General features: G+C 41.1%; 2 protein-coding genes across 6 annotated transcripts; both read left to right on the top strand.

The window, feature by feature from the left end:
- Positions 1-6661: 6661 nt before the first annotated feature.
- On the top strand, positions 6662-8711 carry LOC128154840 (uncharacterized). Its single transcript, XM_052816003.1, is given in 3 exon segments — positions 6662-6741; positions 6744-6934; positions 6937-8711. Coding segments are annotated over 3 exon segments (1311 nt in total). The 5' UTR covers positions 6662-6692; the 3' UTR covers positions 8008-8711.
- Positions 8712-9296: 585 nt separating this feature from the next.
- On the top strand, positions 9297-18583 carry LOC128154839 (uncharacterized). Of its 5 annotated transcripts, XM_052816000.1 has the most exons (5): positions 9411-10162; positions 11573-11650; positions 12942-13524; positions 15888-15974; positions 16134-18583. In XM_052816000.1, the coding sequence occupies exon 5, from the start codon at positions 16134-16136 to the stop codon at positions 17487-17489; it is 1356 nt and encodes a 451-aa protein (XP_052671960.1). In that variant the 5' UTR covers positions 9411-10162; positions 11573-11650; positions 12942-13524; positions 15888-15974; the 3' UTR covers positions 17490-18583. The 5 variants fall into 5 exon arrangements, with proteins under 5 accessions (XP_052671962.1, XP_052671960.1, XP_052671957.1 ...); XM_052815997.1 differs by having other exon boundaries at positions 9411-11650; XM_052816002.1 differs by lacking the exons at positions 9411-10162; positions 11573-11650; positions 12942-13524 and adding an exon at positions 9297-9324.
- The last annotated feature ends 3861 nt before the right edge of the window (positions 18584-22444 follow it).

Below are 22444 nucleotides of genomic sequence, written 5' to 3'. Positions count from 1 at the left end.
CATAGCACACTGCGACATCATAAAAGGTAGGAAACAACAACAACAAACAACACCACTAAGGTAGGGTGTGTATGACCCAGGGTGAACTCAGATGATGGCTGATTAAGCCAAGGCTCTCAGTTAATACTTAAGATCACTCTATAAAACTGGGATCATCCTAATAGTGGTTGAAACCAGCATGCTGATATCTTGCAATTTCCCCTGCATCTATGTAAGCTTGCTGAGCTTCTATCTCAGTGATGAATTGTTTTAGGACAGCTATACCTTCACTGTAACCCCTTAGCACTATGATACACAGGCAGTCTAGCAGAAGGTGTTTGCAGACTGATTTTTTTTTCTTTTCCTAATTCTTCTGTGTCTGAAATGTTGTTTCAGTAGTTAGAGAAGATTGGGTTTGGGCTTGTGTGAATTTTGTTCTATTAAATGCTTGTCATTTTATTCATATCTCTCGAGATTTATTTAATTTTTGCTGTTACTTAGATTTCTGATGGTGGCAGGTTCCCTTAGATGGTTTTGTTTCTGTTTAATCTTTACAACGTAGAGAGGCTGGTATTTGTACTTTTTTTTTTTTAATTAATTTTTCTTTTCCTGACTCATTTTATTTTCTTATAGAGATGAAGGTAAAAAGAAAAAAAAATTTGCTTTTCTGTTTCTTTTCCTTACCATTCAATGAGTGTTATGCTGCATAGATTGAGCTTTATTATTGGACGAGGATTTTTTTACCCAAAGTTGTGGTGCAAAAGTGTGGCAAAATGGTAGCAGTCCTTGACTTACTAAATCCTGGGAACCTGATAAGTTTTCAGCTGGTGATAACTACATGTGGAAGATCACGGAAATCCTGTTCTGGTTCTTCAAACAAAAAAAAGTTCAGCAAGTCCTGTACCCATTGTTAGAAAGTGGGATGAAAAGCAAGCTTGGTGGTGTCTGATAGCCCATCTTCATTAGTGAGTGGGCTCACCTGCCTTCTAAGAAGCAGCAAGAAATCCTGTACCTGCCATTAGGCACTATTCAAACTGCAAGATAATTCTCTCCTGTCCTGTTTCTGGTGTCCAACTGAAGCTTTGCAGGCGACTGAAGAGGTTTTTTTCATAATCTATGTTTGTTACATAAGCTATTAATGAAAGTGTATCTTAATTGCAAAGGTATATTGCAGTCAAGCATTCTGTAAATTTTTGTAATGGTAGTAGGAGTTTTAGATAATGTACAGCAGCATTCCAGGGCAGTTCAGGTGTTATATCAAAAAACTATTGGACAAAAACAAACCAGAAACAGCAAAGCAAAATGAGAAATGAGGCAAGAATGTACTGTACAAGCAAAGCATTTCTGAGTATGTGCATGGCTTTTAGGTTTCTTTGCTTGCCCTTTCTACTCTTTAGCATCCATGTATCTACTCAGATTTAGAAGTGTAAGGAACATATGTATACTGCAAGACAAGCATGTGATCTGTAGGAAGCTTACACTGTGCAGATTACAATTCCAATATCCATATATATTCTTTGGTTACACACATTCACACTGACTCTTAACACACCGTAGGTTAAGGTTACTTTGCAGTGTCTTGTATATTTTGTAGTTTATACCAGGACTTTAAATTGCTGGTTGCAATTATTTTAAGTCTCTAGCATGGTGGCTTGCTCAAGCAATGTGGTATTTTTTTTTCCCTGTATATATTTATGGAAAGGGAGAGGTGATACAGGGCACACACAGACAGTGAACACAATTCACACTTGGGCTTACGCCCAACTGCCAAACTTGGCATGCATTATGAGGGGTATAGGGCTCCATCAGCCCTAAAGAGATCACCCAAGTGATGATTACATCTAAAACTTTTCTAAATTTGCTGAATTTTTGAACTGAGAAAAGGGGCAATGAGATAATAAAGGGCCTTAAGGGGTGGGTGGTTGTTGGGTTTTGTATTTTTCTCCTCCAGTTATTATTTTGTAAATGTTTCTCATGAGCTAATTTCTTTGCCTATGCTTTAAGGTAAATGGGCCAAGTGATTCCTTTGTGTCTTTAAGCGACCCTTTTAGTCTCCCTTCTTACCTGCCTCTGAACTTCATTGTTTCTCCCTTACCTTTTACTAGGCAGAATAAACAGAAATGCTCAGTGAACTTTCTGTTTCCACAGAAACACTGGAAACTTGTCCGTGTATTTCAGGATGTTTTTTTAACGTGTTCAAACATTCCTCTCTCTCTAAAGTTAATTAACAATTAATGTAGCCACCAAGGAAAGCTGTACCAGGAAAGAGGGCCATATCAGTACAAAGTCCAATTGACAATGGCTTGGTTCCTTCTCCCAGTTATTTACACAAAGTCACAAAGGATCAGACCAAGAGACACACCTCTTGCTGACTCCCACTCTTCCTTCAGCTTAGTAATCTCCTGACATCACGTTAGGGGCTAGGAGAAGAGATCTCCTAGAATGGAGATTTCCCCGAAGAAACTGTAAGTCAGTCAAAGATAAGTATCGAAATTTGGAGTCGCCTCCAACTATGAAGTGAGACAGTTCCTTTAGAAAAGGAGAAGAGGGCTCCAGGTAGGAGCACAAGCCCTTTGAAATATCCATAGTGCCCAGGGCAAATCGATGTAACTCTGGTGTTGCAGTACAGTTCTATGAAAGTAAATGTGGTAAATGTGAAGTCTTAAAGGTGAAAGAATTTTTTTCTCATAATTTTTTGGTTTGTCATGGTGTTGGTGGTTTGGTTTTTTGTTTTTGTTTTGTTTTGTTTTTAAGTAACTGGTCTATCTGATAAGCATATGTGTTGAGTTCTTGTACCTCAGTTAAAAAGGAAGTACAGTTTTAAAGCATTCTGTCAGGGCCGTGTGGGTACTAATTGCCCTAATGGCCCTGACCAACCCCACCTAAAACCCCCCACAGCCCTGCACCCACGGGCCCAGGAGCCCATTTAAGCTCAGCCCTGGGCCCTCAGCCCCTGCCTGAGCTCTGCTGTAGGAGGCTCAGGCCCACGTCCCACAGACCCCGTGGATCCAGCCCCTGACCGGCTTGGCTTTGCTCCTGCCTTGTCCCCACAGACCTGCCCAGCAGCCACTGGACCTGACCCGACCCGTGGTTTGGCTTCCCAGCTCGGCCTCAGACCTGCCGCATCCCACGGACTTGCCGCGTGGTCTGGATGGGGGGGGTTGACCCCGGACAGGGGTTTGAACCTGGCTGCGGTCCTGAGCGTGGCCAGCCCTGCTCGCCTCAGGTACTGAGGGACGAGGGACGGGGCCCTGGCTGCTGAGGCCCCTATCCTGCCAGCTGGCTTCTCCCCCACAGGTGCCAGCTGCTTGTCGCTTGCAGAGCCGCCAGCCCTCACTGCTCTCTGATGTGATTGTCTCTACGCTGAGAAATGGAGGCATCCACAGCTGCTCTGAATTCTAGCCCCAGTTTATGCCTTTTCTGAAGGAAAAAAAATGAGGAGGAGGGAAGCGGAAATGTGTGTTTCCCTCTAGCAAAAACAGTCAATGTTTCTAAAACTGCACAGTGGCATAGGAGGGTTCTGTAAGAACAGATGTGTGGGGAAAGAGGATGAGGAAATAGTGGGTTGTTATGCACAGGAAGAGAAAACAATGAGAGAATGGTGGTAAGAGGTTGCTTAACTAGCTGAAACAGGTTGTTTAGCAAGAAAAATCACACTTTTTTCTTTAAATAGAAGGTAAAAAGAATATGAGAGAAAAAGATGAGAATGAAGCTGCTGCCCAGCTGTGTTACTTCAGTCATCTTGATAATTTTGTACAATACAAGGATAAACTAATTTCACTTTTGTTTCTGACAAAGTTCATATGTATTGGTTGCAGTCACCAAAGAAGAATGTGCCACTAGTGTTATAAACTTCATTGTCATTATTACCTAAAGAACTTTCAGTACAATTAAATAAAACACACAAGAAGTGCAAGATGGTATAAAACACCACAGAGTGGATGAGATAGTGCCAAATATTTAATTTCCTTCTGAATTATGGAAATAATAGAAATTATTAGTGTAGGGAAACTACTAAAATTTGATTATTAGGAAAACACAGTTGGCAACCAAATTTAACTGAGAAAATTCTGTTTAATATGAATCTTCCTTGCGCACAGAAAAGCCTCAGACAGCTAGTTAAAATTGTCTTAGTGCAGACTTTTCTAGTTCTCACACTAAAACCAAAAGACTTGTTGAGATTTTAAGATTTCCAGTTAGGTGGCTACGCTGTTTGCCTGAAAGTACTGTGTGTACACTGCAGCCCTTGCAGCTCAAGTGCTTAACAACCTGAATCTACTCCGGAAGAAAAAACCAAGATGACTGTGGTGCTTTTAGGGCAGTGTCCCTCTTGACATCAGTCTACTGAAGATTATAATTAATATTAGATAGCTGTAGTATTATTCACTCTAAACCTTTTTTAAAAAACAGACAAAAAAACCATTAAAAACCTTACCTAAAGCTCTTATAAGCTATACATTTAGCGATAACCAGAGAAAAAATGTTATTTATTGGTGTGGTTTTGAAAACTTTGTTTTCTGTAAATAAGAAATTCACAGATTGTGATAGTTTTAGTGACCTTTATTGCTTATGCTGCTGAGTAGTAATGACAAGCTGAATACAGGAAAGATTCTGATGTCGGAAGGACAATCTGTGATTGAAACCATAGGAACAAGAAAGGAAGGTCCCTACATTGAATCCATTGAAGCGCGGAGGTAAAACAATGAGGTTCTGTCAATGCTATTGCCTTACTTCTGATTTATATCACAAGTGTCCAGTTCTGGAGTAGTGTCAAGAAAAAAGGGCATCCTTAGCTAATCTAGCCTGTTTTTAACATTAAAAATGATACCCACTTGTGCATAATGAGTATGTAAATGTAAGATGACCTTAATATAATGAATTAGGTAATTATCTAGACATGCATAGAAGCACTTTTGTTATATAAATTGTTTGCAACCAACCACGCATTTTGTTACCACTTTTCCTTGATCCTGATGTGTATATAAGACCCTCTTTGCATTTCAAGTGTGTGCTAGCTTTGTGGGGTTACCACCTAGCACCCGTCTCTGCGCAGACATGAAATAACTTTGGTGCAAACTGATAACTGATGATGCAGCCCTACTTTTCTATATCTCGTCATCTTTTCTATGCAAATATCACTTGCAAGGTCCTGCTTAGCTACTAGTGAGCTAATGACAAAAAGCATGGTTGAATTTTATTGGTTAATTGAGGAGGCAATATTAGAAGTATTTAAAGCAGATGAGGAGACATCTTCTGCAGAACAGAGTAACTTTAAACTTTGTGAGCATGTTAGAAAAACTATTCTGCACATGCAGTGTAATCTTAAAATTGGTGAATACCAATACTTGCATGAAAGGGGAAGATGTACAGCTTACACGACAATTTGCACAGAGCAACACAAGATTTTAACTTTAGAGAATGCATCATTATACATCGTTCAAAACAACTTCTTACATTTTTTGAGGCCAAAAAATAAAAAAGAACAGTTGAGCAACATCCTGGATTTGCAAATTACACCAGGCAGCAGTACTTTCATCATGTTCTACAAACCTAGTACTCTGAAGTCAGAATAGAGCTGTAACTAAAGTGGCAGTTTTGTGCATAATTAGAAAGTGGTTGTTAATCAGCTAAGATTGAGTGTATACAAAAGAGGACAGAACACCTACAAATGGTACAGACAATGATTAATTGTTCTGATGTGGTTTTGTGATGTATCACGCCCTCATGGACGCTCATAGAATAAAGCAAGGTTTGGTTTAGTTTGGTTTTGGTTTAATTTGCCTTCCATCTGCTAGATGGTTTAAGCATGTATAAATATTGAACTGTGATTGTATACAGAAAATCTTCACTTTGTAGTCTGATTCGGTAGCATCTTGGAGAACTTGAAGTTTCCATGGCAAGGTTAGTAAGTTCAGTAGTGCATCTGGTCCCAGTGAAGGGTCACAAAAGTCCTACTGAAATCAACTGCCAATTTAGAACTGGTCTGAGACTTGGCATCTTCTTTAGTGGCAAAAGTAGTTTACATTTAAGGTAGTCTCAGCCACCTGAACGAGTGAAAAGGTAATCCTTTTCAAACCGCTTTTCCTAGATAATGTTGAATACCATAGGATCCTACTAGGCTCTGAAAACACACTCTGCTCTGAAAACATTTTCATTGTGACTTGGGAATCAGGACACTGAGAGACTGTGACAGGATTACTCCTACCCAATACAAAAAAGAATGCAGCTTGAATTTGTGTTCACAGCAACTTTTTTAGGAAGAAGAGGGGAAAGGGTAACTCTATCGGTTTACAAGCTTCTCAGAATACCAGAAGGTAAAGAATGTGGGTTTTCACTGACATGAAATTTCTTCCTTCTTTATCCACTTCTTCAAAGTGATAAAATTACACTATATTACCATTACCGTATACCAAGAGCTGAAACTGTTGCACTGGGCCCAACTGTAGAGTAAAACATAATAAAGTTCAGAATGAGGATGTGTAAGAGAATCTCTCAATTTTTTTCCAATCCTGTATGAAAAGTCAGGTCTTCACACTAAAGTATGAAGTATCAAAACAGTAACTATTGCGTTTAAGAGAATACAGTTCAATGCAAAACATTAATTCTTTTTGGCAAATCACTGAAAGTGTGCTTTTTGTGTGTTTTGTTTTAGAGGAAGTGAATAGAAGACTGAGTGTAAAGGTCTGTTAAGTTCCAAACTGTGAAATTCAGCAATGATACACTGTGGAAAAAAGCATATTTGTGCTGTTGTTGCATGTATTATTTTGCAAGCTTTTTCATCTGCTCCTGGAAACCTCAGCTACAGAATAATACAACTAGAAAAATCTTCCCCCAGGCAAGAAATGCCAGTACAGCAGGTCAGCTTCGTAGGGGAAAACGTGCTCAAAATGTAATAACAGCATTAAAAGATAACAGAACTTTTATTATATCCCCATACTTTGATGACAGAGAAAGCAAAAAGTCACTCGTGTGATTGGGATTGTTCGCCATGAAGATGTAAAACAACTATACTGCTGGTTCTGCTGTCAGCCCGATGGAAAGATGTATGTATCAAAAGCGAAAATTGATGTTCACTCGGATAGATTTGGATTCCCTTACGGTGCAGCAGATATAGTTTGTTTGGAACCCGAAAACTGTGAGCCAACACATGTATCGATTCATCAGTCTCCACATGGAAATACTGACCAGCTGCCAAGGTTTGAAATTAAAAACCGCAAGGCTGAGACCTTTTCTGTTGACTTCACTGTATGCATCTCTGCCATGTTTGGAAATTACAACAATGTCTTGCAGTTTATACAGAGTATGGAAATGTACAAGATTCTTGGGGTACAGAAAGTGGTGATCTATAAGAACAACTGCAGCCATCTGATGGAGAAAGTCTTGAAGTTTTATATGGAAGAAGGAACTGTAGAGATAATTCCCTGGCCAATAAACTCACACCTCAAGGTTTCTTCTAAATGGCATTTCATGCAAGATGGAACACACATTGGCTACTATGGACAAATCACAGCTTTAAATGACTGTATATACCGTAACATGCGGAGGAGCAAGTTTGTGGTTCTTATTGATGCTGATGAAATAATTCTTCCCCTTAAGCACCCAGACTGGATGACAATGATGAGCAGTCTTCAGGAGCAAAACCCGGGGACTGGCATTTTCCTCTTTGAGAACCATATCTTCCCAGAAACCGTATCTACTCATGTGTTCAACATTTCATCCTGGAATACTGTGCCGGGTGTTAACATATTACAGCATGTTCACAGAGAGCCCGACAGGAAAGATGTAATCAATCCCAGGAAAATGATAATTGATCCGCGAAAGGTGATTCAGACTTCAGTCCACTCTGTCCTACGTGCTTATGGCAACAGTGTGAACGTTCCCATGGATGTTGCCCTCATTTATCACTGTCGGGTGCCCCTTCAAGGAAACCTTCCCAGAGAATCCCTCATCAGGGATACAACACTGTGGAGATATAACTTATCATTAATCATGAATGTTAACAAGGTGCTATATCAAACCATACTGTAAGCTCAAAAGTGAAACCTTGGTTGTAAGGAGGGAAAGTGGAGAGCTACTCGTATGGTGGGGAGGCAGAGGGTATAATTTAAAGATCATATTAAAATCACTTCCACATGAAGCCTACATCTTACAGAGATTTAGGACAACAGCCCTTTTATGTCCTGTACGAAGGTAAATGCATTTGATTTGTGAACTGAATCAAGGTATCCAGGGAAGAGAGTTTCAAAACCGAAAAAACCTGATCCCAGAAGAGTGGTTGAGGCCTCTGTCCACTTCAGAGATGTTTGCACATAGTTTGGAAGACCCCGATGACGTTGTTTTAATATGTCCTTGCAGTTAGTCGGTATGACATACCTCTTATCAGGGATACATCCCTTTGGAGATACATTATACATCTTTGGCTCTGGAAGTTAACTGTGTTGGTATGCTACAATTCTAAGTGCAGTAATGAACTTTAAAGGTGTTGCAACAGGCGTTTAATGCTATGTTCTCCCCAGCAATAAATGCTTTGTATATTTAAGGTCATCTGTTACTCTCTGGAGCAAAGGTCTGTCATTTATGGCCTTCAGCACTGGAAAAAATCCCGCCACAGAACTCGTATGAATGCCAACATGGCATTTTGTTGTTGGAATGATTCGACTAGCAGTTGCTGTCTCTAAGAAGTAAAAGTACTGGTGTAAACGACTGGATTTTATCATTATGTCATTAGTAAAGCTCCCTTTACTTTAAAAAACCTTGATTTGCATTTTGAAAATATAACGGCTTGCTTGTGTTTCTCCATCTTGCACAAGGTAATCAGGCGAGTGGGCATCTAAACGTTGGGGTTGAGCCAAGAGACCTCCTACCGCCAGGCACAGCACTACTGCCCTGCTCTCTCGTTTGCACTTGTCTGCGCTGCTCGCTCCCGGGATGTCGCGTGCGGGAGGGTCTCCCCGGCGCACGCCGCGGGGACCCGGGGGAACGGCGCTCCCGGAGCCGCCGGCGTCCGGGTCAGGGGCGGGGTGGCCCGGCCCCGCTCCGCCCGGTGGCTCTGCTGGCCCGCCCGGGCAGACCGGCGGGCCCGTCGCGGGCCCGGCCGCCGCGTCGCCCCACCTCGCGGTCTTGCGCGGGGCCTCCCCGACGCAGGCCCTGGGGGAACCTGCGACGGCGGCGGGAGCGGCCGCGGTTCAGCTGAGGCGGGCGGAGGCGCTGGGCGGTGCGGCCGGGAGGGCCGCGGCCGCGCGCTCCGGGAGACCGGCCAGCCCTGTGGAGGGCGGCTCGCCGCGGGCTGCCCGCCGCCGCCGGCCGACTCCCCGCCGATCGCCGGACAGCTTCCTGGGGCCGCCGGTACCGGCGCGGTGCGCCGAGCCTCCGGCCCCGGGCGAGCGGCTCCGCCCGCATCGGCGCGGGGCGGGGGCCCTTCCGGACGCGCGGCGGGGGCCCTTCCGGACGCGCGGCGGAGCAGCGGCCCGCGGGGTCTACCCCGCGCCGCTCGCTCTGCCGCCCGCAGCCGCCGCCGCCTTCGCGGGCGGCAGGTGACGGGGTCGGGCGTCGCCGCCTCTCCCCAGGCCGCGGGGCCTAGCCGGCAGAGGGGCGATCTTGCGGCGGCCGGTTTCGGTGCCGTAGAGGGAGCCGGCGAGGGGGCGCGAGGCTCCCGGCGGCGCCGCGTTCGCAGGCGTGCCTGCGCGCGGCCCCGGCGGCGGGCCGGGAAAGGCGAACGCAGCGGGCGGAGGAGCGGGGGGAGCCGGGGGGCGGGCGCGCTGTTGGCACGTTTGTCCGCCAGGCTGCTGGGGCCGAGGGGGATGTGGGGCTGCGGCTCCGGCTCGGGATCCTGTAACGGCATCACGGGCAGAAGAGGCTCGACGGGCTCGGGATTTTATTCCTGCTCAGGAAATAGCAAATAAAATGGTGGTCAGCCGTAGCGTTATTTTTCGGTACTGGTGCTAACCACTGCATGGTAAGTTAAAGGTATATATTAATCCTACAACCCAGTTTTTTGAAGTCTCTGCCTAAATACACTCCAAGCCTGGAGTTTAATTTTGGATCTAAAGAATGCGTAAGTCCTCCAAAGAGTGGTTTTGGCGTGTGCTGTGGGCTGACCCTGGTAGGCTGCTGAGCACCAGCACCCCTGACCCCCCCCCCCACCCCCCACAGTGGGATGGGGAAGAGAAGCGGAAGGGCAGAAGTGAGTAAACTGACAATTTAAGAGGTAAAGCAAAGCTGTGTGTGCCAGCAAAGCAAAATGAGGCGTTTATTCGTTCCTTCCCACCAGCAGGCAGGTTTTTAGCCATTTCCAGGAAAGCAGGGCTTCATCACGTCTAACGGTGACTTGGGAAGACATATGCCGCGATGCTGCACGTCTCCCCCTTCTTCCCCCAGCTTTTATTGCTGAGCACCGGGTCATACAGTATAGAATAGGCCTTTGGTCAGTTTGGTTCAGCAGTCCTAGCTGTGTCCCCTGCAAACTGCTTGTGTCGCCCTACTGGGACAGGGAGGAGCATGAGAAACAGAGAAGGCCTTGATGCCGTGTAAGCACTGTTCAACAATAGCTAAAACAGCAGTGTGTTTTAAACACTGTTTTGGTCACAAAGGCAAAACACAGCACCCTACGAGCTACTATGAAGAAAATTAACTCTGTCCCAGCTAAAAGAGGTACAGTGTGAAAGACAAAAAGGTGAAATAACAATCTTAAATGTTGTCATGCATTTTTTATTTTGCCTGATCTATTTCTTTTCAAAGGACACAAAGTCTAATTGTTTACAGTAGGAGAAATTGGGCTTAGGAACATACAGCAGATTATAACAGAGAAGTTTGTTTAGTGTACAGGGAAGTATGTGTCAGTTCTAATGGCACAAATTAAGTATACAGCAACACTGTATATTGGTCTGGTTTACCTTCTTTGTATTTAGAATAGAAATGGCCAGCTTAATTTTTTTTAGAGCAATATTTTGCGAATAGTGGAATAATACTGCCCTCAGTTTAATCCTTCAAACAATATGCTTCTGTCTTCAGAACATAGAGGAAGAGCATTGATGTTTCAAAGAGTCTTTCTGAAAAAGATAAGCTATCAAAAGGTTAGCAACAGACGATATAGGTAAAGATGGTAAATGATTGTTAGTCTTTGGAATTTTTATTTTTATTTAAGCACCAGTGGTTTGTGTTGTTACTTTTGGGGAACACCATAAAGCAGAGGATAGTGAATAACTTTTTCCAAAAATAATAAATTAATAAGGCTATTAGTAGTGGCTTTTTAGTTAGACCCTGGATAAACCAGAGATTAGGCTGTTTATTGTTCCTATACTAGTGAATCTAATACTGCATATTAGCGACTGAAACTTTGCAATCACTTCTCGTTAATTGCCCCTTATCCTCACCCTAGATCGGGAGATATAGTAACAAGCTGAGTTATAAAAAATTAAACTCCATGTAGACATTGCAAAGATACTGAAATGAGCAGCATAGAAGGTCTTCAGCTGTCTCAGTGCAAAGAAAACTAATTACAAGGAAGGCCACAATGCAGAGAACATGTGGGGGAGATTAATAATGACCTAGGAATGGCTCTTGAACTAAATTAGCACTTTGTTCCACCCTTTAGGAAGGACAGTGCTAATGGTGGAGGGTTAAAGAAAGATGACGGAAAAGAAGGTCTGAAAATAGAAGTTGTACAGCAAAGGTAAAAAAACCATTCCAGTTGGAAGGTGATAATAATTTCCATTCCAAAATTCTAAGAAGACGGACAAGCTATTGAAGAACCTATAATGGGTGTTTAATATAAATGTGTTGTGAGCATAGTGGTACAATGTGGCAAAAGAAAGCATGAGCGGTTCCTTGGTTTAGGAAGGGGAAAAAAAAGATTATTTAAGTATATGCAAGTTTGTAAGTGCAATCTTGATCACATACAAGGTTTTAGAGTAGATTTTAGAAGGACTATGACAAAAGAAATAAGGAGAAATGTGATTAATTTGAGCAACCTGATCTAGTGAAAGATGTCGCTGCCTACGGTGGAGGGGGGTTGGAACGAGATGGTCTTTAAAAGTCCTGTCCAACCCAAACCATTCAGTGATTCTATGATTCTAACTGGGGCAAGAGCTCTTTATTATGACCTTGCTGCAGAAGAAAACACATTGTGTAACAGCACTTGGCTGAAAGACTGGGTAGATGTATTAATCTTTGGCTGATGACAAGCTTAGATGTGTCTGTGCAATGTGATGCATCTGCAAAAAATGTAACCCTAGCATATATTAAGAAAGAAAATTTCCAACAATGATGAAAGCTTATCACTGTCATGTACAAATGGACAAGCAACAGAGATTTCTGGTCTCCTGTGCTATAGATTAATTGAAACTAGGCCAACTGCACAGATGCAACTGTCAAGGAAGAGTGTTTCTTATGAGATGGTATTAGAACAGCCTGTCTTGTTTAATGAAAAAGTAGCAACTATGAAGACTAGGAGGTGATATGACTGCACTCAATAAATGCAATAGGGAGGAAGAAAGGCTCTTTACTATTAAGGGGAATACTGAAAAAGAGCAAACTGCTGCAAAGTAGCCATTGATACCATTAGCTAAATTTAGTATTAAAGCAAATCTGCATAATTTGTATCATGTTCTATTTGCATAGTAATTGTAATTAAAAGACACAAAACCAGAATGAATTATTGTTGTTGTTACTGTTTTTATAAAAGAAACTCTTTTAAATATGCTGGAAGCATATTTTTGAAGTTAAAATTTGCCAAGTACTGTCTATAGCGAGGAAATATAAATGTAATGTTCCTAATTAATCTGACTTACATATTTTCTGACTACATATCTGTGCTGTTAATTTCAGGGGATCAAAATTCATGAGTCACATGTTGGGAAAACCATGAATTCCACTCCTCAAATAATTACATATTTCTTTTATTTAAGATTCTGTGTTCTGGTGTGTCTTGAGTTCTATATTTTGCTCTTTTTCTCTGCTTCTAGAACCTCCTGTTGTTTCAGATCGCTCTTACAGTTCCTCATCAGAATCTGTATTTACCTATTTTAATTAGGCCTGTAGTATGTTACTAAAAAAATTATTGCCCAAGAAATACAGATATACAGTATATTTTTCTAGTTCTCTCTAAGTATGTGTGTGAACTGCAGATATATTAACATGCAAGATTAATTTCCAGAAGGAAACTTAAGTAGGCTTAAAAAAATGACCTGAGCGCCTAGGTTTGATTCGCTTCAACAGCTCCACGCTCAAGTTTGTAATTTAGATTAAGTTCTTGGGAGGCAACTGTATGCTTTGCTCAAGAGAAGGAAAACTTGTTTTTCTGGTAGGTGTGGCTGCTGTTACCGACCTTAAAGAACACCAGCCATCTGAAATAAAATGTGTTGGCAAGTGTCTTAGATATCACACCAGCATTTTCCTCAGTACTGTTCTGTATTGAACAGTTCTTGCAATTTATCTTAAAAATATTTAAGTTTTTATCTGGTTAGAATAAAGACCTTGTATATTATACCTTAGCAAAAAATAAATGGAGGACTGAACGGAACTTCACTCAGCTGTCTGCTTTAAAAGGTACTTTTTCCTTTCTGATGGTCCCTGTTCAAAACACAGTTGAAAAGACATACTTTTTTTGTTGTTGTTAATTATTTATAGCTAGCAAAAGCAGAAGAAATAACAGGTAATAAATTCATTGTATTATTTAATGTGGACATGTTTTGATACTTCTTTAGGAAAAACTATTTATTCTATAAGACTGAATAATATTTTAAGTCATAAATAGGTAAGACTAAGGAAAAAATGTTAAATGTGACCTACTCGATGTTGTAAGAATGCTAAAATATATAACAACCTGGGAATAAGAATGCTCAGGGGAAACTTTTTGTCTGACTTCAGATTCATTAATAAAAAGACTTACAAAATTTGAGTTGTTCTCAGTCACAAATCTCCAGCAGAAAGTTGCATGACAGTAGCGGGCTCTTATCATGTATTTGCAGTTCTGCTTTAAATTGTAAGGACTTCTAGGGGCAACTCTCCATTTCAGAGACAGAAGAGTCAGTGCTGTCTGCTGCTGCTGTTCTGCTTTGTGCCTAGTGTGATGTAGTGAGATTTCTGGTGCCCTACGACTGTTGTGGTCTGTAAAGCAATTTCTTGGTAGCTAGGAAAGGCTGCTATAAATCGTATCAGCCTTGGCAAATGGGGCATTTTAAGGGGTGTGTTGTGACCATAGTTCTCCTTGCTTTGCTTTTTCAGGAAAGAGCAATTGTGAAAATGTTGCACATTATTCTGAAGGTGTGGGCAATTATTTTTTGCCTAAATTCAGTTGAGGTTCAGAAGCTAGATTGCTGTATTCAGAAGCTAGATTTTACTGGTTGGAAAATATTGTGTTTAAGCAGAAAACTGGACCCTAGGGGAATTTTTCAAGCCAAGCAGTGAAGTTGCCAGTGAATTTAGGCACTTCCAAAGTTATGAAGCTGCTGAGTATGATATCTGGATCAAAGCTATGGTTTTAGGTTCTTTCTAGTTTTGTATCTTTCTTTCTTTTCTTTGAAAATGCTAGTTTTCTGTTCTATCACAAAACAGTATCAAGATAGAGGCTCTCAAAATAGTTTTACCCAATGTGTGAAATGCAAAAAAAAAAAAAAAGTATGAAATATTGGGTTTAATTATTATTTTAGAATAGACTGAGTAATATGCTTTGGAAAAATATTTTTAGATATTTAGCATGTGCATACTCTCTGAAGATACTTAGATTACTAAATACTTAAGCAAGTGATTTTAAGAGTCTTGGGAAATAAATGAAAGGACGAGAAATATGAGATTCTTCCAATATCTGCTACACATATGACATTGCTACCTATTTTAGCTATAAAATATATACCTAGAAATCCGGGTCTTTTATTGGTATGGGTTTTTTTCTCAGCAGCTGGCTTTACGCAGCAATGACATGTCTACTAGAAACATTCCCTTCATCTTGTGCAATAGAGTCAGTTTACTCCATCTTGGCATTTTAACCCACACTTCTTGCTGGGAGTCGGGGATACTCTCTTCTACCAGTCCAGCTTTCTGATCTAATATGAATTTGATTAATCTGGGGCACTCTTCTTCCAAGAATCTCTGTGGTGCAAGCAGGCCTTCGAAGAGACTTGCTGTCACCTTACTGTTACGGATCATATCTGGATGCCTGAAGATGAATTTGTAGAGGAAACTTTAATCTGAGCAACATTTGCAGAAATGACTGCTTGGGAATGCCATGAACTCCCTGTCAGGCATTAACACTTGCTAGCATGTGAATGCTGCTAAAGACTTTGGCCACCGAGGTACTCAAGGATGCCCATCTGGTCCTGCAGCAGCAAGAGTTTTAAGACCTGACCCCCAGACCATGCCAGGAGCTGAGCCAGCATTAATGCAGTGTGAGGAGGCCCAGATCTCTAGCAAGCGTAAATGAGGCGACCTTCCCTTGCAAGCCCTGCCTTGTATGGTGCTAAGTAGGGTAGAGCTGATAACTGAGAATAAGTTTTATACCTGCATAGATTTCACCTGTCTTCTGCTGAATTGTATGAATTGACCTTCCTCTGTATGTATTGTCTCATCTGTGGTGAACTGCAAGTTAGGGAATTTATTTAGACTTTAGAGATTGTATCTATCTGGACCATCATGTGCAATCCCCAATTGCCATGTTTTTTATGAACTTGATTAATTCTCTATGCATTTAATTTATATATCTGCCCCTAACTTGTCTGTGGGAGGTCCGGTTGAGGGTTTTTTTGTGTACAATTTACATATACACTGTGTGGGGAAAAAAAAAAGCTTTTGTTTTGCTTTAAAAATGACTGCTTAATTATTTAATTGGATGTTCTGAAACTTGGATTATAGAAAATAACGAATAATGGCTCCTTGTTCTCCTGTATATAGACCTCTATCATATTCTCTCACAGAACCCTCCATGTACAGAAGCTGTTCCACACGTCCGACATAAAGAGGCATTCAGGGTGTCACATACAGCATCGTCCATCCCTTTAAAGGTGTGTTCTGTGATTGATTTTTCATAAAAACACAGTAGCTAAGTCTCTGATTAAGTCAGTGCACAGTGATAGAGATTTGCCCCCCACAGTGTCTGTGAAATTCTTGAGCAATGATCATGAGTCAATATTATCTTATACTACATATTTTCTTTTCTGCAGATGCAGCAGCATAAAGTGCAAGGACAAAGAAATTTGCATCCACGTTTAGATACATTCAAAATGTTGTGTGGTGGGAAAAAATCTTACTTGGCTACTGCTGTGTGCGTTATTACTCTAACTTCAATGGTCACACTTTCTTATCTTCAGTTACAGAGACTTTCTCACCTGCCAAAAATAATTCAAGAAGGTAGCAGATGTAGAGGGAAAATGACCAATAGCACAATAACAGCATTAAAAGATAACAGAACTTTTATTATATCCCCATACTTTGATGACAGAGAAAGCAAAGTCACTCGTGTGATTGGGATTGTTCACCATGAAGATGTAAAACAACTATACTGCTGGTTCTGCTGTCAGCCCGATGGAAAGATGTATGTATCAAAAGCGAAAATTGATGTTCACTCGGATAGATTTGGATTCCCTTACGGTGCAGCAGATATAGTTTGTTTGGAACCCGAAAACTGTGAGCCAACACATGTATCGATTCATCAGTCTCCACATGGAAATACTGACCAGCTGCCAAGGTTTGAAATTAAAAACCGCAAGGCTGAGACCTTTTCTGTTGACTTCACTGTATGCATCTCTGCCATGTTTGGAAATTACAACAATGTCTTGCAGTTTATACAGAGTATGGAAATGTACAAGATTCTTGGGGTACAGAAAGTGGTGATCTATAAGAACAACTGCAGCCATCTGATGGAGAAAGTCTTGAAGTTTTATATGGAAGAAGGAACTGTAGAGATAATTCCCTGGCCAATAAACTCACACCTCAAGGTTTCTTCTAAATGGCATTTCATGCAAGATGGAACACACATTGGCTACTATGGACAAATCACAGCTTTAAATGACTGTATATACCGTAACATGCGGAGGAGCAAGTTTGTGGTTCTTATTGATGCTGATGAAATAATTCTTCCCCTTAAGCACCCAGACTGGATGACAATGATGAGCAGTCTTCAGGAGCAAAACCCGGGGACTGGCATTTTCCTCTTTGAGAACCATATCTTCCCAGAAACCGTATCTACTCATGTGTTCAACATTTCATCCTGGAATACTGTGCCGGGTGTTAACATATTACAGCATGTTCACAGAGAGCCCGACAGGAAAGATGTAATCAATCCCAGGAAAATGATAATTGATCCGCGAAAGGTGATTCAGACTTCAGTCCACTCTGTCCTACGTGCTTATGGCAACAGTGTGAACGTTCCCATGGATGTTGCCCTCATTTATCACTGTCGGGTGCCCCTTCAAGGAAACCTTCCCAGAGAATCCCTCATCAGGGATACAACACTGTGGAGATATAACTTATCATTAATCATGAATGTTAACAAGGTGCTATATCAAACCATACTGTAAGCTCAAAAGTGAAACCTTGGTTGTAAGGAGGGAAAGTGGAGAGCTACTCGTATGGTGAGGAGGCAGAGGGTATAATTTAAAGATCATATTAAAATCGCTTCCACATGAAGCCTACATCTTACAGAGATTTAGGACAACAGCCCTTTTATGTCCTGTACGAAGGTAAATGCATTTGATTTGTGAACTGAATCAAGGTATCTTGTAAGAGTCCACAGTGATCGAGTGCTGGTTAAGAATTGGGTTCCTCAGATAAAGTCTTTACTGCAGCTTTATAAGATGTGAGTGCTGAGGTATAGTAAGAAGACAGATAGCTCTTTTATATGCCTATAAGTATGAAAGGGCATTATTCAAGGCCTAGGAAGTGACCATGCAGATATTAGAAAGTTAATGTACCGATTTCCAGCTTTCTCTCTTTTCCTTTTCCATTTTCATATATGTTTTAGCTAGTACAATGAACCTGTAAACTACCTGAAGAAGGAATGAATTAATTTTTGGTTATTTGTATCTCTGAAGTGCTTGGTGGATTAAAAAATACAGCTGTGCTTAGTGGTGCCTGTTAAAAGATGGCTTGGGACAGCATCTCCCAAATGAAGAGCTGCATTGGCTTTAACACTGTAACTCATTATAATCACAGAGGCAGGATGAGAAAACACACCACCTGTAGCACTGGAACTGTCACTTTTTAGAGGTATTTCTTCTTAAGGGAAGTGGGAATTTGTAGCAGAGCCATGAGTCATTTAATGATACCAAGGATCAATGCAGATGGTATTACTTCTGGAAGATGTAAAATGAGTTTGGTTTCAATTAAAAAAAAAATATCAGTACTTCTCAACTGATTCAGCTAATGCAAAAGTTTTCAACCTATGTACAAAAAATACAACTACAGTCATTAGTATCAAAGGTAACATTGCTTAATTCTTGCAGTTTGTATGTCACTGAGTACAAAATTTGTATGTACCATGTTGAGTAAAAGGTAAACAAATAGATTGTGAAAATAATTGAGCAAAATCTACCAGTTTCAACTCTAAAAAAATGAACCCCTTATATTCTTGGAAATAGTATTTGTTAAAGTGGTGATGTATTGTAACAGAAAACAGCTGTTGGAGTTTTGCTGATCTAAATGACTGTTCAGCTGGGTTTTTGAGACATGTAAGTTTAAGAAGAAGGGTGATCCCTCTTTTGTTACCCACAGCTGTTCTGAATTACTTAAGTGGTAGATACTGAGTCATGTTGGAAAGCTTTAACCAGAGGTAAGGGATACAGATTGATGTTGAAGAAAAAGAGGCTATTGTGAACTGAAAAGAAGGCTATTTCCAGATGGAAGGATGGATGGATGAACAACTACTTATGATACATAATAGGTTTTTTTCTCTTGAACCTTGAAGCCTCATAACAAACTGTTTATTCATTCACAAAAATTAGACATCAGGTGGATTTTTGTCCTTTATGTGATGGGTAAGTTGAATTATGTTGCTTCCTTATGTAGGTGTAACGGTACAGAAGCTGTGTCTTTTCCAACCTTTATCTAAAAATACTGCGAAGTACTTGTTCACTTCTGCTGAAGGGTCAGATGGAAAGCAAAGCAAACAAAAAACATTTGGTCACTGTAGTTTCACAATTTCAGTCATATTTTTTCTGTTTGCTAAGCCCCCAAAGCTATGTCCATTGTACTGATGTGCCAATGTGTCAGAACCTTCCTATGAAGGGATATCTGGGGGCACTGATAGTCTGACACTTTGGTGTGTGACAGATGTGTATGTTTGAGAGCAGGTATGCTTTTTGTAATTTCTACACCAGTGTCATGTTTTCATTCCTTCATCTGTTTTGTGGTGGCACATGGAGCTCTGTCATTAGTGGATTAGCATCGTTAGCTAATAAGTGTCCAGGTGGAACTTTTATTTGGAAGTCTTCAAGAGACAGTCTGTAAATAACTGTTTGCTAATTGTGTTTATAATAATAATCAGCTGCTATGTAACAGGCTAAAACTTCATTTATAAAACTAAAAGGGTAGAAGAGCAGTGTAGTGTGTATTGGGTGCTTCTCATCATGCTGTTCTGCTTGCATACTCTGGGAAAATGCAGAAAAGGAAAATTTACAGTTCTTAATTTGTTTAAAATTTTCTGCAACTCGTGAAATACTTGTGGCAGAATCCTTTTCCAACCACCACTTTGCAGCTTTTAACAGACTGTAGTACTTGCTTCACAGTGGCAGCAACATCTCCCAAAGTCTGTATCAACAAACTCTGGCAGCTATATTAACATCAAAGGTGCCTGCTGTGGTGGTACTATCTTGCTTGGCAAGAGGTTCATTTAAAATTTTAGCCTCATGTAGTTTAGAAGGGGCATCTGGAAGTCCAACTCCCTGCTCAAAGCAGGGTAAGGTAGCATGATATACTCAGGACTTTGTTTAGGTACGCTGGACGCACAGTCTCTCTGGGCAACTTGTTCCAGTCTTAAACTACCCTCACAGCGGAGAAGAGCTAGTTGGAATTTCTCTTCTTGCAATGTGTGACCATTGGCCCTTGTCCTGCTGCATGATGCTGAGATGAGTCTGACTTTGTCTTCTCTATACACCTTCTTATTAGGTAGCTGGAGACAGCAGCAGTGCCTCCCCACCCCATACTCGCCACCACCTTCCCTTCCCCACCATTCTCTCTGGAAGACTGAACTCAGCTCTCAGTTTCTCAGACATCTTGTGCTCCACCTCCCTGTCCCTCTCTATGGCCTCTCACAGGACTTGCTCCAGTGGGTCAGTCTGTTTTGTGCTGGGGAACTCAACATGGGACTCAGTGTGGCCTTGAGCACAGAACAGAGGTGAAGAATCCCTTCCCTTGAACTCCTAGTTATGTACCTGTTAGTACAGTGCAGTATAGAGTTGGCCTTCTTTGTCACAAGGGCATATTGTGGAATCCTGTTCAATTTGCCATGCAACAGCATTCCCAGGTCCTTTCCTGTAAAGCTGCTTTCCATCTAGTTGGCTCCAACCTGCCTGTTGTGTAGGGTGATTGTGTCTCAGGTGCAGGGTGGTGCATTTGCTTTGGTTAAACTTCATGAGATTTCTGTCAGCCCACTTGTCCAGTTTGTTGAGGACCCTCAGAATAGCATTCACTGTTGTCTCGCATATTGACTGCTTCCCCTTCCCATGGTTCCCCCGTCCCCTCCAAATTAGTATTGTTGGGAACTTGCTGAGAGTGGACTCTGCATCATAAAGGTCACTAATAAAGTAGTTAACCAATTCCAGCGCCTAAAGAACACTTCTATTAACTGCTTACCAGTGATGACCACTCTGAGCTTGGCAGGCCAGCCCATTTTCTACTTGTCTTGCAGTCCAAATATTCACCCCGTACTTCACTGTTTTGGGTATGAGGACATTTCTGGCATGTTCCTGTCTAAACTCCTGCTGTGAAGTAATCTTTCAAAGCTAATGCAACGTTTTATAGCTGGCCCATCATCATGTGGCTCCTTTAGAGTAAGCTGAGTCACTGCACACATCATACACAGTATAGTTACTCCCACATTAAGAATTATGAGAACTGGGTTTCAAGACAAGTTATTGAAAGATTTCTGTTTCACGTAAGCTTCCTTCACTTTTGACTGAGACGACAAAAGCTCTAAGAGATCATCATTTGTGCCCCAGTCAGTGTGATTTAAATCAAGCGCAGTGAATTTGGCTTCCAATTGATAAAATCCTTGACTACAAACACCTTTTCAAAGTAAGTTTGTGTGAATACAGGTGGAAAACTGAGTACTTAAGACTCTAGCCTTGTATTCAAGAGATAGCGCTCCAACTGTGACTTCATGCAGTTCCTACTGCGTCACTCAAATACTGATTCTTGCATATGAAAACTGCCGTTCCATTGGTGTAATTCATACTGCATATATTTGGGAACCTTGGCTTTTGTTCAGTACTAAGTATGAAATTAGGTCTCCTTGGATAGTGGGAAGAAAAAAAAAATCATACTAACTGTAGTAATGCTAGGCCATTTTATCTTTTCAAGGACATGAGCCAATCTTCATGAAAACCCATGTTTTCAAGTTGTGTAAAAAAAAAAATAGACATTAAGGGGAGACTTTATTGTAAGGGAGGAGGGGAAACCAACCTAAAGCATGTGATGTCATCGATACAGCTTTTAAGTACAAGTCAAATACCACAAAAGTATGTGGATAGGTATTTGCTAGTCAATAGTTAACTCATGTACATCAGGTCTCCTACGATGACGAAAGCTAAAGACCTTTTTCTAGTCCTATACTTTTCTTCAGACTTTCGATACTTTTTCCATGCGCCCGCCCAAGATATGGCAGTCTCACTGTTATTTGCCTCTGCTTTCCACATCTAGATGTAGCAACTACTTGAAGTGCGTGATTATATTAACTGCAACTTTTGGAAAAAGTGAATGGCTGCTAGACATCATTTAATGTAAGAGTGTGACTCTTGCTGTAGAGATTGAACATCATCTTCCTATTCATTACATTTCTACCTACCTGTGAACTAAGTTATGTTCTCACACAAACTACAGGAGATACGGACTATAAATAAAACACTGATCAAGCCATTCGGAGTTACCATCAGCAAATATGATGAATACTGTCAGAGGTTCTCTAAGGTTAATTGTGATGGCAAGCTCCATTAGATAGATGAAAAGTTGGCTCATTCTTGCTGAGGAGAGTTCATATTGACATGTTCCCGAACTTAAACAAATTATTATTGTTAGCATCTGATCCTAGTTAAAGGACTCATTTGATTCTTCTATTTCGAAGGCTAAGTATTTAAAGCTATCAGAAGGAAAAAACATTTTGAAGAGAATGATACTGGAGAGAGAAAGGGTTTGTTATTTTCTCATTTGAGTTAAGCAGCCATGCACTGTGACCAGTATTTGCTGTTACACGTATACAAGCCTATGGTTCTGAAATAGTAGCTTCACCTTCCGTTTCAACAACAAAAAAATAGGTCAGAAG

This window comes from Harpia harpyja, chromosome 19 (assembly GCF_026419915.1).
Source record: "Harpia harpyja isolate bHarHar1 chromosome 19, bHarHar1 primary haplotype, whole genome shotgun sequence".
NCBI classification, from domain to species: Eukaryota; Metazoa; Chordata; class Aves; order Accipitriformes; family Accipitridae; genus Harpia; species Harpia harpyja.
The sequence above is the reverse complement of the archived record's forward strand: the minus strand, read 5'-3'. Positions and strand labels throughout refer to the sequence as shown.